At 37.8% G+C, this 17,202-nt stretch overlaps 1 protein-coding gene across 2 annotated transcripts in view; it reads left to right on the top strand.

The window, feature by feature from the left end:
• psmd1 (proteasome 26S subunit, non-ATPase 1) overlaps positions 1 to 8,755 on the top strand; it is a 190,908-nt gene extending 182,153 nt beyond the window's left edge. The window contains exons 24-26 of one of the 2 annotated variants that reach the window (XM_039766396.1): positions 1,371 to 1,526; positions 1,970 to 2,117; positions 8,582 to 8,755. In XM_039766396.1, the coding sequence (XP_039622330.1) occupies positions 1,371 to 1,526; positions 1,970 to 2,116 (303 nt within the window). In that variant the 3' untranslated portion in view covers position 2,117; positions 8,582 to 8,755. Of the gene's footprint in view, positions 1 to 1,370; positions 1,527 to 1,969; positions 2,156 to 8,581 lie in introns of both variants that reach the window. The other variant, XM_039766405.1, reaches the window with a different exon arrangement.
• The last annotated feature ends 8,447 nt before the right edge of the window (positions 8,756 to 17,202 follow it).

Below are 17,202 nucleotides of genomic sequence, written 5' to 3'. Positions count from 1 at the left end.
ATGCCAACTCATTCTTTTGGTGATTCATCCTTGGCTGATGAAACTTGTCCATTGCAATCGCAATGTGCGTGCAGGTGACCACTCCAATCACATTTGGAAAACTAGATGTTGCTGCGAATTTCTCTTTGTTTCCCAGTTCAACTGCAGTGTAAGGAAATCTTGTATATCTGAATGACAAGTGGATAATACCATACAGCTGGCATGGGGCAACTCAGTGATGACTGAGAAATAACAGATTGGTCAGCAAGTTCACGTTGAAAAGCTCCAGTAGCTAAAAAAAAAAAAACTGAGGGTGGGTGGAACCGTCGAAGGACCAGGTAGAGTACAATTCCTTAAAGTCTGCCTTTAAAAAGCCTGGGCCAGTTCAGCGCAAAGCTCCAAGACGTTAACTGTTGGAGATCGAAATTGACTTAGAAGCCAGTCATTATCATCTATAAATATGTGCTTTCTTCTAATTCTTCCATTGGCAATGTGTTCTAACAACGCTAAGCAGCCATGGTAGCTGGAATAGTTTGGCCATTCCATGCCCCATTATGTTGTTACAGATTGATTACAATCAAGTGAATTACATTTGTAAATGATATGTAATTAATTTTGGTGTATTTGATAAAACCCGCATCATAGATGTGAATCTAAAAAAGAAAAGCATATCACAGTAACACTGCTTTGACACTGAGTGCTACCAGTTTACAAAACCAAGCAGAAACTTGTGTATGCACAGTGTGAGGCTGCTGTCAAAATATGCGTGGCTTTACGGCAAGTTTAGTTTTTATACATCTTGAAGTAAGTTTCGAAACCAGCATACACAACATTTTTGTGTGCAGTCACCATTTATACATGAGGTCCCAGGTGATGGATGAGATGATTTTTTTTCATCTAATTGCTCCATCTAAATTTTGTTCACTGAAGAGGATATACTAAACTTTTAAATTAAGCAGCATTGTGTGTTTCTGTAAAGAACTGCTGTTTGTTGAATACAGTGCATCTGACAAGTACACAAAAAATAGTCAACAATTATACTTCACAGTTTTTTTTTAATGTGTTGTTTCAGCCTGTAAACAAAGCATAAAATCTGTACAGTGCAGTTTCATGTTATTATTTTTCTTTCTTGTATTCTTGGTCATGTAGCTATGTATGGTGCTTGTCTTTTACTTGGTAAAAATGTTTTCATCTTTTTTCAGAGTATGCAGTGAGGAGTGAGCTTTTTGCAGTTATGTATATAACATAACTAGAAAAATGAAAGTGTGTTAAGAAATGAAAAGCCATTCCCGCATTTGACATATTCCACACACTGAGGTCTCAGCTGTCATATGGGGTCATGTAAACAATCTGTCATAAAAGCACTCATTCCTTGTATGGTTCCATCACAGGAAGAATCTGAGAAGGAGAAAAAGGATGATGAAAAGGAGAAGAAGAAAGAGCCAGAGCCAAACTTCCAGCTGTTGGAGAACCCCGCCCGGGTCATGCCTGCACAGCTCAAAGTGCTCAGCATGCCTGAGACCTGCCGCTACCAGCCATTCAAGCCTGTAAGTTCTTTTCTCCTTTAATTGGATTCCTCTGTATTCATAGAGGTTTTAAGGATGTTTTAAATCAACTTAGTTTGTTTAAGTGAACTTTAGTTCACTTCCCTGTCTTCCGTCTTTTTTGTTATTCCTCATTTTTATTATTTCAGCTAATTTAGTAGATAAAACAACAGCCAAGTGAAAATAGGAACAAACAGACCTTAACATCAGTAAATAAAGCAATAGTGTACAGTAATAAATGTTTAAATAGTTAGAGGAACTAAGGATTTTTATGTAAAACCTTTATTGCGGTAGGGCAGAGTACATGATTGCTAATCTATTTGAGCTGCTCATATTTTTTATCAACTGTGTCACAGAGTGCTTACTTTTTTCCTATTATTGCAGTTTTATATCTGCCTCTTTTTATTTTTCATTTAAAATTTTCTATTTTTGGCATTCATTGTCAGCTGCACATTGGTGGAATTATTATTATGAAAGATACCAGTGAAGAAGAAGAGGAACTAGTTGAGCCAGTAGCAGCTCATGGGCCCAAGATTGAAGAGGAAGAGCAGGAGCCAGAAGCCCCAGAGCCATTTGAATATGTAGACGATTAAAGTAAGCATTAGTTCTCTGAAGACAGCATAATGAAAATGGTGGGTTTCTGTTACCAAACACTGTTGCCTATCAATCACTACATCAATAAATTTCACATAGTGCCAATCATATATGCCTTCTCTAAAAGTTAGAATTGCTTTACATTTTAATTTTTTCACTTGTAGAAGGTAATGTTGTTTTTGTGGCCGTAGCAATGCCATGGGAGTGTATTGGTATGTATGATGTAGTATAAACTGAAGAAAAAGCACCAGATTTTACTTCCTTTTTTCTTGTTGCTTACCATTTAAAAGAACAAATATTTTTTTTCATTTACGTGGATCAAAAAATTAAAAAACATTGTTATTCCTCAAGTAATGTGTTCTTCACTCCAAGAAATGTATGATGAATAAGAAGACACAGCAGTGTTCTTATTAACGTGCACATTTTTAACATTTTGAGTAATGTTTGCAGTCACATAAATAACTTGCTTGCTTCCAAATTCTGCATCAAGAATCCTAGAAACATATCCTATTTTTTTGAATTGCTGCATTAACTTTACAATAGTTTCATGTCTGTTTTTATTAAGCCTCATGCATCTGTCTGTTCTCACTTTTAATAGAGCATCTACATCTAGATAATGTTTTTTCCTGTAATTTCTTACTATAACAGTAGACATGGTACACTCTTCTTTAATGCTTTGGAAAAGCACAAAAAGTTTTTTCATTTTAACCACAGTACTGCATAGTCATTGGGGCACAAGAATATTTGATGAAGCACGGTATGTTTTCAAATGAGAAATTATATTTTTCTATTGATATACTATAGGTTTCAAAACCTTTGTATGTCTAGTACCTAGTACCTCATACAACATGCATAACAGAACAGTGTCTTTTTCTATAATGTTTAATAAGAAGTAAAACATCTGTGATACGTAACGCCTACAAATGTAAGTGTCCAGTTAACTTAAAATATTAAATATACTAGAAAACAAAGACTGAATGCTTTATGGTGTATCTTACGGATTTTGACCTGCTGATTGCAAAATTCTTCTATTATTATATCATATATACATGTACAGTAAAACAACTATATCTGGAACTTCTGTGGTGATCTAAAAGTAGTGGCACGGTTACTAGGAATGCTGCTTCGATATACTAATTCCTATTGTTTTGTTTACAAATGAGACTGCGGTGTGAAAGGGTCTCATTACACTAAAAGAACTTGCTGCCTTGTAAGCATTTGGTTCCATCATAGAGAAGTGTGGCACATAAAAACACTTGTTGACCCAACAAATATATTTTGCCTCCTCCTCCTGTAAAACTTGGAATGATGGAAAATTTTGTGAATGTGCTGAACAGGGAAGGTTTTGATATTAGAGACAAATGTTTCCACAGAAAAAAAAGCATTTTTTGATTGTCCACAAATTAGACACGTCATCAATAACAAGCAGTTTGAAGATCTGTCATTGGGGGCCAGAGGAAATCTCTTGAAAGGGGATGTTGTCAGAGATGATGTTGAAAATTTTTTTTGATTGACAACAAGCTTTACGTATACAAAACCATAAAGTGCAACATGTTGCTAAAGATGATATTTCTGCCTTGACATTTGGAATTTTTCTCTACTTATCATGGTGCAGTCAGTGATGAACATGATGAAAGGTTTCACCAGGACATTGCAACAATGGTAAAATCAGTATCAGGGCAAGTGGAATCCATCCATGCTGGCCAACTATTGTTGGACACTGAAAGAAGAGGCTTCAGACGGGGGGGGGACTTAGTAGTGTCATTTGGGTGAACAGTTTCCTAAAACAGAATAAACAGTTTTTCTCTGGCAGTTACCGAAACAAGGAAATTATATGTCATAGGGCAACACAGATGTGTAGAAGGTCCAGTTTTCTGGTCCCATCCTGCCTCTTCTGTTACCAGCCACTATATATTATTTTAGGTTAGAAATAAGTTTATACGGCCTTCTCAACAACTTCACTGCTGTTTTAAATTGTTATTCACACCTCACTAAATCACACTGTTCTTCTGATTAAATAGACTAGTACAAATCAACACCTGGTTGAAAATGAAAGTCCTCAACATGACCCAAACTACTATTAGTCTCTTCAGATTTGTTTAAAGGCCCAGGTCCTTTTATACTACATATAAAGTGCCCAGACTCTGGCCAAGATTTACATACTTGTGATGTCACACTGCTATGGATTTACTCTTTTTTTTCGGGGAGGGGGGGCACTAGATTATGTTTCCATTCAGTATGTATATTTGTAAATGTAAGCGAGCAACTGCATTCTTTGTATTGTACTGTTTTAGTACTTGTAGTAATTCTAAAGAACTGCCAAGGAAATTGATGACGCAATGTGTAGACCAGTCATGTTCAAATGCCTCTTTAAAGAATCTTCCTACTCTCAGACTTCCCATGTGTCAAGTTTGCTGTACTTTATTTAGTCTCTTTGCCCCTAAATGGTGCTGAGATTAATTGTTGTCACCCTTAACAGTTCAGTCTGTTGGCCGTCCTGCACACACAGATTAATGTGTATGATATGTAAACAACGAAGGACCACCATTGCTAATGATTCTAAACATTTTTATGTGATGTACCATGAATAAGCAAGCATTCTTTAAAGATGGATTTGGCAGGAAAGGAGCTTTTTAACAGCCCTGCTTAAATCCTAAGTTTTACTATGCTTTTAAGAAGTACAGACTCTTTCATATAACTTTGTTTTCATAAATGGCTGGAAGCCTTGCACCACTATAAAATATAATAAGACATTTTGTTAAAAAAAAGTATATACAGTGACTGGTATGCCAATTATAGGTTGTACAGTAGAAAAATAATGATTTAGTTAATTAAGCAAAAAAATATTCATCTCTCATTTGTATGAAATGCACCACTTTAGAGCTGCAAAACTGGAGACCTAGTAAGGTGACTAAAGTATCTTGTGCCATTGAGGCTGAAATTTTACAAAATATACTTATGTTGCAAAACTTTAACTCGCCAGTCTTATATTATCGTGTTTATACAATCAACAGCAATGTCTTTATTATCAAATATACTAAAAAAAGTTATGGCTAATACTTCATTGTGAGTACTGTAAATACAAAAGTGAAATGTTAAATGAGGCAAGTGCTTTAGTACTGTTGTACCTAATAACCTCAACAATAACCTCAAAGAAATATGGGAATGACAAACATTTCATTTATTACTTTTTCTCATTACTAATGTTGGCTCGTTGTGCTATTTTCTATTAGTAGATACCAGTAATGGCACACTGCACAAATACACTTGACTTGAGCATTCCTAGTCTTCATACTCTTTCACTGTACGTTTAGCTTTCATTTGCTCAGAGATTAATGCGCTTGCTATTTCCTGAGCAGCTCTTTTCTCCACCCTAGCGGCCCGCTTCTTCTCTTCTTTCGTCTACATCTCTTTGCATTAAAAGTCAGTGTTTTTGTTGCAATTACTTAGTACATTTTCTTTAATTTTTCACTTAAGCTGGCACTTAAGTCTTCAATCTGCTTCAAGAATGTTTAAGATATTAAGAGGAAGGGGAAGTGATGACGCAGGTGGTAGGGATGAGAACGGCACCCGTACGTATGTGCTGCACGGCTGCCCTGCTGGCTGCTGCCGAGAGTTGATTCTGCAATAAAATATAATAAATATAAAAAGAGGAATAACCTTGGAAGTCAATCGTCACCCCAAAAGTGGATAGTAGACATCACGTAGTATATCTGTGCCAAATTTCAGGTCAATAGTTCAAACGGTTTGCAAGCTACAGGTGATTTAATATCCCAGACAGACAAACGGACAACCACAGTAGCATATTATATAAGAAGATAACACGCATTACTTAGGAAAATGTGAAAACATTTCTCTTACCTGTACCATATAATATAAATAAAAAAGATGAAGTATATTTTATAATTAATAACATGTTAATTCGTTAAACTACCAAGTTATGTTTCTTTGTAAGATGTAGTACTCTTTCTTAACATCTGTATTATCAGTATTATTTTGCGTATACAGTGGAACCTCGGTTTACGGCCAAAATTCGTTCTAAAACCGAAGCAATTTCCACCATAGGATTGTATGTAAATACAATTAATCCATTCCAGACCAAACGAATTGTATGTAAATATATATTTTTTTAGTTTTTAAGCACAAATATAGTTAATGATACCATAGAATGCACAGTGTAATAGTAAACTAAATGTAAAAACATTGAAAAACACTGAGAAAACCTTGAACAACAGAGAAAACTAACAGTGCAAGAGTTCACGCTATAGTGCTAGGAACCGCTCGCTAAAAACACTTTTATTTTTGAGTTTTATGCACAGGGAAAAAAATGAACATTTGAAAAATCCGTAATTTAATAAACCACCAAGAAAAGTAACATTGCCACAATGCACTCTATGAACCGATCGCTGTAAATAGAACTGAAAACAAAAACAAGCCTTTTCTACTTTATGCGTCCAGCCCTCCCTCTCTCTTTTTCGTGTGTGCGTGTGTCTCTCTTTCGCGAGCTGAGCGCCTGTGTGTGCCTCTCTCTAGCACGCTCCTGTGTGTGTGCGCCTCTCTCTAGCGCCTGTGTGTGTGTGTGCGCCTCTCTCTAGCCCCTGTGTGTGTGTCCGCGCGCCTCTCTCTCGTTTGCTTGCTCGCTCGTGAAATGCACAGGGAGAGACAGAACATGTACAAACCGAAAGGGAAACTGGCTTGTTCGTATACCGAGTGTGTGGTCGTAAACCAAGGCACTGTTCGTATACCGAGTGTGTGGTCGTAAACCAAGGCAAAAGTTTGGCAAACTTTTTGGTCGTAAACTGATTTATATGTGTGCAAAGACGTTCGTGAACCGAGATTCCACTGTATGTTTCTCAAGTTTGTTTGGTCCTGGAGTTCAGTTATCCTTGTTACAGCCTTCTAAACTTTGACTGTTGTATTTTATGTTTCTGACTAATTAATATAATTAGCCCATGAGCTTTTCCATGTATCACTACCCCCTCAGATTAGGGAGATTTTTAATGATTGCGCTTGTGCTATTGCAGAGTAACTGGGAAATGTATATTCTGGTGACACACAATGGTGCCCCAGTTTTTAACACCAATAAATGATGAAGTAATCCTGAAACCTCCAAAACCTTTTTAGAATAATAGCCATTCTTTTGGTCATCAACTACCCTATCAACAGTTTTTTTCCACCAGGAATTTTAGCTTGCATGCATGCAATAAGTTGTACTAATAGCAAAGTAAATCAATGAGATGAAAATTAACCGTTGATACTATATGGATATTGCAAGATATAAACAAATTCAAGTCATAGTTTTGTGTGTTCATGGTACATTTAAAAGGAAAATGCTGTTGTTATTGTCATATGGATGCAAGTCTTCAAATAACACAACTCTAATCTCATCATGTTTTAACCAACAACTTTGAAATACATTGCAATGCTGTAACAATTCACCTTCACTTACAGTATGTTTAAATTCCACTGTTCAGATTCCATTACGTCTTTGACTATGTCTGTTTGAACTTGGTGTAACCCTAGAAACAATTTCAAAAACATTATTTTGCTCTGGCTTTTGTGATTCACCTGCTGCAGTATTTGACAGATTTTAACTGTCTTCTAGTTTGTCCATTTTGGTCCAGCTTTGCATGTTACTGATCAAAGTGTTTTTATAATTATAAAAAAAATAAAAAAAAAAAGAAAGAAAGCAGCATAATTTCAAGTTAGTGCTGCCAGAAACACAGATTACTTTTAAATGTATAAGAGAGAGAGAACACCAAGTTGAAAGTAAGATGCAGGAAATAAGCAAAAAGAATGTATTGCACTGTGGTATTCCTGCACAGGGAAGATGTTCTTTGAATTTTAATAGCACACTATAAACATTTACATATGGTAGCTATGTGTGTATGCGCTGAAACCATTTAAACATTCACACACAAATACTTGAATCTGTCAATGACAAAAGTGGAAGGAAGCAGTACCTATAGGGTTTGCCATACAAGCCAATTTTTTTTAAATAATGCAGTGTATGAAAACTTATAATGCACTTGTGAATATTCATTTTAAAAAACACAGTAGGTACTCCTATACTTATCCTTGTTTACTGAGATGCCTGATATGTTAGTAGTGATATATTAATGTTTTAATTTTCTGTATCCTCTTTTTACCATTATATCTAATATCTCAATACACTAAAACTGACTGCTTATACTACAACAATCATATAGAATAAAAGAAACTGGTTATGAGTAAATGTTTCCTTCTCAGGACCACTATTGTCAAATGTTGGCTATAACTGTTTACTTTTAAGTACTGGATTGGATAATTCTATCCACACCATTAAAGTCATAATAAGCTAACAAGTGTAAACCACTGGTGTCCAGGGAAGACTGGGTGATCAAGCTGTAACAGGATTATAAATGGCAAAAAAAATCTCATTTTGTGGAAAGTAATGTAATTTATGCAATTCTTTATTTTTGCAGGCCGTTCCAGAATGAATTCTCCATCTAGAGCCCCACAGTGGTGATGCCAATGGATATTCTTCATACACCATCAACACTCATTTTTTTTTCTCCTTTCTCTGCCTCTGAATCTGTCATTTTGTTATTTTCATTTACCTTACCAGTCCATCATTAAAAAGGATCTCTTATATTTTAGTGTGAGGCTGCCTTTTTAATATATCTGAGCTGTATATTTAATTTATTTAAACACTCTACATCTTTTTAGTACTGAAAAAAATAAAGTAACTTGCAGCTCCCGTGAAGGTCTTTGTGTTCTGCTGTGTACTGTTTATAAAAATCACTTGGCACTGTATGAGATATAAGGGCCAAGGCTTTTGAGCATTGTTTAGCACCAATGGCCTGCTTAGGAGGGTTAACCTGCCCCCTAGTAAGGAACTGCAACGTTAGAGAGTTTGTTTCAGCGGACTGAGATGCAGACAATCGTGGAAAGATTTCCCAGGCTTTGTCTTTTGCACACCATATAAAACGTGGATTAGAGGTAATTTACAATTAGATGGTTAATTGTGGGATCATGTGCTTATTAAGGTTAGAGCCTTCATGAAAAATCTATGGAGAAACTCGAATCCAGTTTTTCATTTCAGCAATTTGCAATCAGCTTGAGAGGTTAACTGGTGTAATAAGAGCACCAACCTCCCCGGCTTTGACTGTCATGTTAATGATGGACAGAAGTGGGCTGGAGAAAGCACAGAAATTCTACAATGTAAAGCTATATCCAATGCCCCTTGTCCAACTGGATTTAAATATCCTACCCATTTGATTTCTGATGTTAGAAAATGTTGAACTAAAGTTATCAAAATGTCCACTGCAGTACTAATGCATCAAAGCTCTTACATTAAGTACAAATACAGCCCTTCTTTAATAAAGGCTACTTTGTCTTTCTTTGTTTTTTGAATGTTTAAATTGAATGGAGTTTAAATCCCAGGCTGGTGAATATTTGAGTGAAGTTTGAAATTTCTCTTGGTCTCTGACCGGATTTGTCCCTGGATACTACAGTTTTTGCCCCCATTTCATTTGGGTTAATTGGCAGCTCTAACCCGACTTTGTACAAGTACATGAGGTTGTGTGTTTGTTTTCCCCGCAGTGGACTGGCCACTTGTTCAGGTTTGGTTTTTGGTGTACGTCCACTACTGTGAATGCATGGAGGAGCACATCAGTTTTCAGCTCCATTTGTTTATATCAAGCCCAGGTTGAACCATGATAATTAGTAGAATGTAGTTCTAAGTACACTTAGAAAAAGAAAGAGAAGGAATGTTATCTGAAATAAATGTAATGTTTTGATATCTGGCATATTTGATGTCTCATCTTAAAACTCTGGCAGCATTGAATGATGGGGGGCTTGGGTGGGGTAAGATACAATGGTATTTACTAATGAAAGGTTTTTCCTTAAAGAAAGGTGTGTCGTGGTTATGATAACCTGCATTCATAGATTGACACAATGCTCCTCTTGTCTGCTTCCTACTGGCATCTTCAGGGATAGTTGAACAATGGGAATCTGCCAGGGGTTAATGAAGGAAGTAGCTGCTCTGATCGCAGTCAGTATTCTGGCCCCCAGGCACAGGGTGGAGTTGCATTTACAGCTTGTGCAGTGAAACCTGATGGCTGACCCTAGTAGACTGGACAGCATTTTGTCAAGTTGTCAAATCAGAAATAGTTTATAATAGTATTGGCAAGCACTGATGAAGAGTGATCCAGACCTGTGCGGAATACTTCAAATGGCCAGCAAAACACACAAAAAAATGAATAAATTGTGCTTCCAGTACTGTGGTAAGGAGAAAAGTGGTAGTAGCTTCAAGTGCATGTCTGTGGCTATAGCTTATAGTTTTTTTCATCCTGATGCATTTAGATTCCGTTTTCCAACTGATGTGATGTTTACAGTGTATTTGTACAAGATGGTAAATGAGCCAGAAAAGAGTAATGGCCACTATCACATTAAAGGCACATACTCAGTTGTAGTAGTATTATCACTTGTGTAAGGTACAGGGAAATTCTTACTTGTGTGTCTGAGCAATGTGCAAACTCCTTGCCAATCTCCAGGTTCTTTCATAAAAAGGGATGCTGAAATTTTCAGTTCACCACCAAAAACTCCCTTCTATTTACCTGTGCTGTGATAAACAAGAACGTCTGAAAATCCAGGCCATTGTGTTATTTGCCATATGGTTTCTGCAAGGTACAAAGAATGACAGTAGAGTTCTTAACAGTAAATTTAAGCTGTGGAGTTTACAATAAAATACTTTACAAAATGTAATTTATTCACAGTAACCTTTAAGGAGGAGTCAGTAAAATGCCATGCACTTCTGAATCTGTTTAAATCACAGAGCTGCAACACTGCCAAGGTATATTCTAATGCCACTCATTTGTAATTGTGTCTGCAGTAAATTATTGAGGTTTGTGTACATTTGTGCCAGATCATGTCTGTACTGCTAACTGTGCAGGAAACTGAAACCAGTATGCCCATAGTCTCCATAAGCATGCGTCTTAAGTTTTATTTCATCTTAAATGGTTCACTCTGAGTGAGTGCAATCTGCCAGAAATGGGTTTCCTGGCCAGAGTTTGTGCTTCAAACTGGTAGGAGCGACTGATACGGGCTGAGAAGAAGGGTGAGTGGATGCTTCTGGTACTGTCACCTCCAAGTAGGTCATACCAACCTTTATTTATTTTTTTAACTGAATTTTATTAAAGGGTAGACAAGCCAATGTATAGAGGAAAACAACACAGTAACATTACATATTCCATAATCACACAACAATGAGATTACCTCTATCAATGTTACCCAAAACATTAACTAAAGGGAAAGTTAATACATTAAAATTCTAGAACTGTGGACTAAAAAGCAAAACTTCATTAATAGTAAAATAAACAGTTATAGTAGTGAAAGAACAAAAAAAAACAGCCTTGAATACTTAATGAGTGAATCGTAGAGTTTAGTCTGCAATACCTAATTAAACTAACCTCTTTATTATACCAACCATTTTTAAGATATTCGTTTCACCCCTTGACAATATCCTTAAGTGATGTCACGATTTCTGCGCCTTTGCAGCAAACAGACAGACTTGTTGAGTGGGTTTGCTAGAATCTCACTGAGGAAATCAGAAAGCCTGTGTTCACATCCTCACTGAACTTCTTACACATATGGAGTTTACGTGGCTTGGCAGTACCACCTGCTTCGATCTGGAGACACTCGCGGTTGTGTTGTGGAGGTGAGCTCTTTGTTTATTTTGGTGGTTAACTTACTGCTGGAGTCCACCAGTACAGTCTTTGGGTTGTCATTGTAGCAAGCATAGTATTTTGGAACAACTCCTTGTAGCTGCCTCTACTACTGATGTCTTAATCAGGGTCTATTCCAACTCCATTGTCCATCTCTCCTAAACTGCAAAAGAAGTTCCTTCAAAGGTGAGTGCTAAAGTCATTCAAATCAGAACCATTCTAATGGTCATGGCTCCACATGGACTTTTTTATACTAAACTCCGCAGGACTATTAGTGGGTTTCCGGGCCACCAATTGTAGGCAATGTTCCAGAAATGAGTCCTGGTATCCGTGTTCAGGGTAATGTCCTCTTGAATTTAACAAAAATTATCTTGAGTCATTATTGTATGGCTTGACCAATTTGCAATGATGTATAGGAGGATCTATAACTGTAGCAGAGAAAATTTTGTAATCTAAATTTGTCTTCTGTAGAAAGTGAAAATAGATTACTCTAAAATATGCAATTTGATTTTCTTTACCTAAAGGTAAAACTTTATTCAGATTTATATTGTTTTAGACCTATGCTCTTGAAAGTAGAAAGGATTGTATTTCTTAAAAACATTTTATTTCCCAACTATGAGCTCATAAATAAATGAGCGAGAAGGGAAGGACCAAAAGGAACAAATCTGTTCCAGAACACCAAATGTATAGATAATGTTTTAGGGAAATTAAAAATCTATAATGTAATAAACATTTGTCTTGGAGGAGTGAAAGGACTAGCAATCCATAAAATTAGATACCAAGTTTCATTATCTTCTAGGCCTGCCTACTAATTACAAAACTGGCTGGAATGAAAATCTGAACTGGAGACGCACCTAATGTAAAGCCATTGACACCGGTGGGCTCCAGTCTTTAGGGTTTGTGTTTTCCAGTTGACCTTTTGCCCTTTCCCTGTGTCTGTGTCTTTTTTCCTTATGATGTACACAGTCAAAGATCAGTTCCATCAACCTGGTAATTCTCAGTACCAGGGAGATCTTCTTTTCATCTGCCCTTTCATTCTTGTCCTCCGATTTGTTTAACCGCTGGTTTTATTGTCTTCTGCTCTGCACTCCTTTCTTTATGACTTGTAATTTTCAAGACAAAGATCTTTTTTTTTTTTTTGGATTTTATTTTTGTACTCTTCTAAAATATTTCTGACTAATAGTTTGGCACTATGTGGATGGATATTTCTTTTGGAAATTACAAACGAGTTGCTGATCTCCTTTGGCTCACATGCTGCACTTCACATCATGTCTTTTATTATCAAGTAAACTCGATCAGAAAGGTGATTTGTCCTCTCACATCCTAAGACTTGTTTGAGTTAGTGGGGTATGCAAGTGCCAGGGCGTATGACACTTTATAACCTTAGCATTGTTTTAGTGCAATAAACCCATTGGTGTCAAACTAGGAGCTCTAGCCTTTGGTTCCCAGAGATTTCTAGCAAAAAGAAGTTTCTCGTGGCAGATCCCAAGAAATGCTTTTCTCACAGACTGATTCAGTGTAGTATTTATTTATTTATTTATTTTATTACAATCAATACATAGCAATCAAGTTTTTACAAAAAAAAAAGAATTATGCTAAGAACAGATCGATCCCCACCCTTGAGAGAGAGAGCAAGCCAAACGGTGTAAAATTTAAGGCTTGTAAAAATACCTAAATCAACAAATTCTCTGTGCTTTATAAAATCATTTCAAAATATTACTGATTAGATCCTGCCATGTTTTGAAAAAAGTCTGCACAGATCCTCTAACTGAGTATTTGATTTTTTCCAATTTTAAATAATATAACACATCAGTTTCCCACTGACTTAAAAGAGGAGAGTTTGGGTTCTTCCAGTTTATCAGAATAAGTCTGCGTGCCAACAGTGTAGTGAATGCAATCACAATTTGTTTGTCTTTCTCCACTTTAAGACCCTCTGGAAGAACCCCAAACACAGCTGTTAATGGGTTAGGAGGGATTGTGAGTCCAAGACTGTCTGAGAGGTAATTAAAAATTTTTGTCCAGAATAATGTTAATTTGGAGCAGGCCCAGAACATGTGACCTAGTGAGGCTGGGCTTGGTTGCAACGTTCGCAGGTTGGATCATGCCCTGGAAACATTTTGGAGAGTTTTAGTCGAGACAGATGTGCTCGATATATAATTTTGAGTTGTATAATTGTATGCTTTATGCATATGGAGCTTGAGTGAATTCTCTGCATTGCTACTTTCCACTCCTTTTCTGATATATTAATTGAGAGGTCATTTTCCCAGTGTCCTCTTGGATCTTTGAAAGGAAGGGATTGTAAAAGGATTTTATATATTGTAGAGATGGAGTCTAACTCCTTGAAATTGAGCAATAATTTTTCCAGCGTGGATGAGGGTGCAAGATGAGGAAAATCTGGAAGGTTCTGTTTAACAAAGTTCCTGATTTGAAGATAGTGAAAGAAATTTGTAGCTGGAATGTTAAATTTGGAATGTAATTGTTCATAGGATGCAAAGACGTTGTCTATATAAAGGTCTCTAAGCAAGTTAATTCCAAATTTTTCCAGATATTAAAACTGCATATGTTTGTGAGGGTTGAAAGAGGTGGTTCTTTTGCAGGGTGCCACAGAAAGAAGCTTCTCCGTCTTAAAATGCTTTCTACATTGGTTCCAGATTCTAAGTGAGTGGAGCACAATTGGGTTATTAGTGTATTGCCGATAACGTGTGTTTATTGGAGCACAAAGCAAGGAATACAAAGAAGTACTGCAGGATTTTACTTCTATTGCGGTCCATGCCTGTGTATGTTCTTCTATTTGTGTCCAGGTTCTTATCGACTGTATATTTGCTGCCCAGTAATAAAACTGGAAGTTAGGTAGAGCCATGCCGCCTTCTGCCTTTTGTCTTTGTAGGGTCGCTCTTTGATGCGTGGATGTTTTGAATTCCAAATAAATAAGGTTATTGTTGAATCTAATTGCTTAAAGAACGATTTATTAATGTATATTGGTATGTTTTGAAATAAAAAAAGGAGCTTAGGAAGAATATTCATCTTAACAGTGTTAATTCTTCCAGCTAGTGTGAGATGAAGGGTTGACCATCTATGCAAGTCTTGTTTAATTTTTTCCATACAGACGATTAAATTTTTTGATAAAGAGCTTTATGTTTACTTGTGATGTTTACCCCGAGGTATTTAAACTGTTCTGCAATGATAAAAGGAAGGGTGTCTAATCTAATATTATATGCTTGCGAATTCACCGGAAAGAGTACACTTTTATTCAGATTAATTCTGAGACCAGAGAGCTTTTGAAATTCTGTGAGTGCTGCTAAGACTGCAGGCACAGAATTTTCTGGGTCCGATATATACAGTACCATGTCATCTGCATATAATGAGATTTTCTGTTCAGTGTAGTAATCGCTCGATTATAAAAGAAAATCTTGAGGTGAGACTGTTGCCAAGAGATTTCCTCAAGTCCCACCTCCTCTCAACCTTTTACAGTTAACAGCCCATGCCCATGGTCCTCTCATTCGTGTGAATGCTTTTGTCAGACACAGTTTCTGTGCTCTCAGCTCTTATGGATTTTTTCCTCACTAAGTTCCCAATTAAACAAAATGTATTATGTCCAAATATTATTGAAGAATTTCATCATGAAGGGTTATCAACAGTAAAAATGAGTACATGGTCTGCTCACCAGGGAGGCGTCCAGGAGGCATCCTGATCAGATGTCTGAGCCACCTCATCTGACTCCTCTCGATGCGGAGGAGCAGCGGCTCTACTCTGAGCCCCTCCCGGATGACTGAGCTTCTCATCCTGTCTTTAAGGGAAAGCCCAGACACCCTGCGGAGGAAACTCATTTTCAGCCACTTGTATTTGCGATCTCGTTCTTTCGGTCACTACCCACAGCTCACCATAGGTGAGGGTAGGAATGTAGATCGACTGGTAAATTGAGAGCTTTGCCTTACAGCTCAGCTCCTTTTTCACCACGACAGACCGATGCAGAGCCTGCATCACTGCGGACGCCGCACCGATCCGCCTGTCGATCTCATGCTCCATTCTTCCCTCACTCGTGAACAAGACCCCGAGATACTTGACAACATCATCTGCAAAAAGCAGTGACCCAATCCCGAGTCCAGCAAACCGGACCCCCTCTAGAAATTCTGTCCATAAAAGTTATGAACCGAATCGGTGACAAAGGGCAGCCCTGGTGGAATCCAACTCTCCCTGGAAACGGGCTTGACTTACTGCCGGCAATACGGACCAAACTCTGACACAGATCGTACAGGGACCGAACAGCCCTTATCAGGGGGTCCGGTACCCCATACTCCCGGAGCACCCCCCATAGGATTCCCCGAGAGACACGGTCGAACGCCTTTTCCAAGTCAACAAAACACATTGGACTGGTTGGGCAAACTCCCTTGCACCCTCCAGGACCCTGCTAAGGATATAGAGCTGGTCCACTGTTCCTCCTGAATCCAAGGTTCGACTATCTGACAGACCTTCCTCTCCAGGACCCCTGAATAGACTTTTCCAAAGAGGATAAGGAGTGGGATCCCTCTGTAGTTGGAACACACCCTCTGGTCCCCCTTCTTAAAGAGGGGGACTACCACCCCAGTCTGTCAATCCAGAGGCACTGTCCCCGATGTCCATGAGATGTTGCAGAGATGTGTCAACCAAAACAGCCCTACAACATCCAGAGCCTTGAGGAACTCAAGGCATATCTCATCCACCCCTGGGGCCCTGCCAACCGGCGAAGTCAATGGATATTGGAAAGTGCGCAGAATGTCTTCACCAGCTTTTATTACAGACAAGACTAGAAAAGACTCGTTGCTGAGTGATCTCTACATGTGGTGAGCTAAACCTTTTCTTCTGTCTGCTTGGCTGCGTGTGTGCGCCTGCGGGACTTGCCATGTTGTTTGTTCTATTCATAAGTGGACATAATTACTAATGATGAGTGAGAAAGTATAGCATTCACGTAATTTAATGTTTGATTAATATATTATCATGCGTACGAAATCTAGTTTTTATTCAAAACGTGTAATGCTTTTATTGTTAGGTTTTATCTTTGTGCTGTTCCTTGGTTCTCGCTAGTGTACTTTCTTAGTGTATTCCGTTGATGCTAGTTTGTCTGCAGGACTGGAGGATGTCTGTCTATTGTAGCAGAGACTTATGGCTACTCTTCAAACTAGTGCCTAACGGACTTAGTCATTTTGTCCACTTACCAGTCGCGGGGGGCTTAAGGAACTGCGTGCGGAGTTATTGCAAGAGGATCGGAATCTATGAGACGAAGCCAGTGGAGCCACCTGGTTAGACGCGAATTGTCTAGAAGTCATCCTGTCTAGACTGTTTCACAGCCTTCTAGGCAGCGCTGCTGTTCAGGGTCTGGGCAATTTTATCAAGACCCTCGT

This window comes from Polypterus senegalus, chromosome 1 (genome assembly GCF_016835505.1).
Source record: "Polypterus senegalus isolate Bchr_013 chromosome 1, ASM1683550v1, whole genome shotgun sequence".
Lineage (NCBI taxonomy): Eukaryota > Metazoa > Chordata > Cladistia > Polypteriformes > Polypteridae > Polypterus > Polypterus senegalus.
This window is presented reverse-complemented; position numbering and strand designations above follow the sequence as displayed.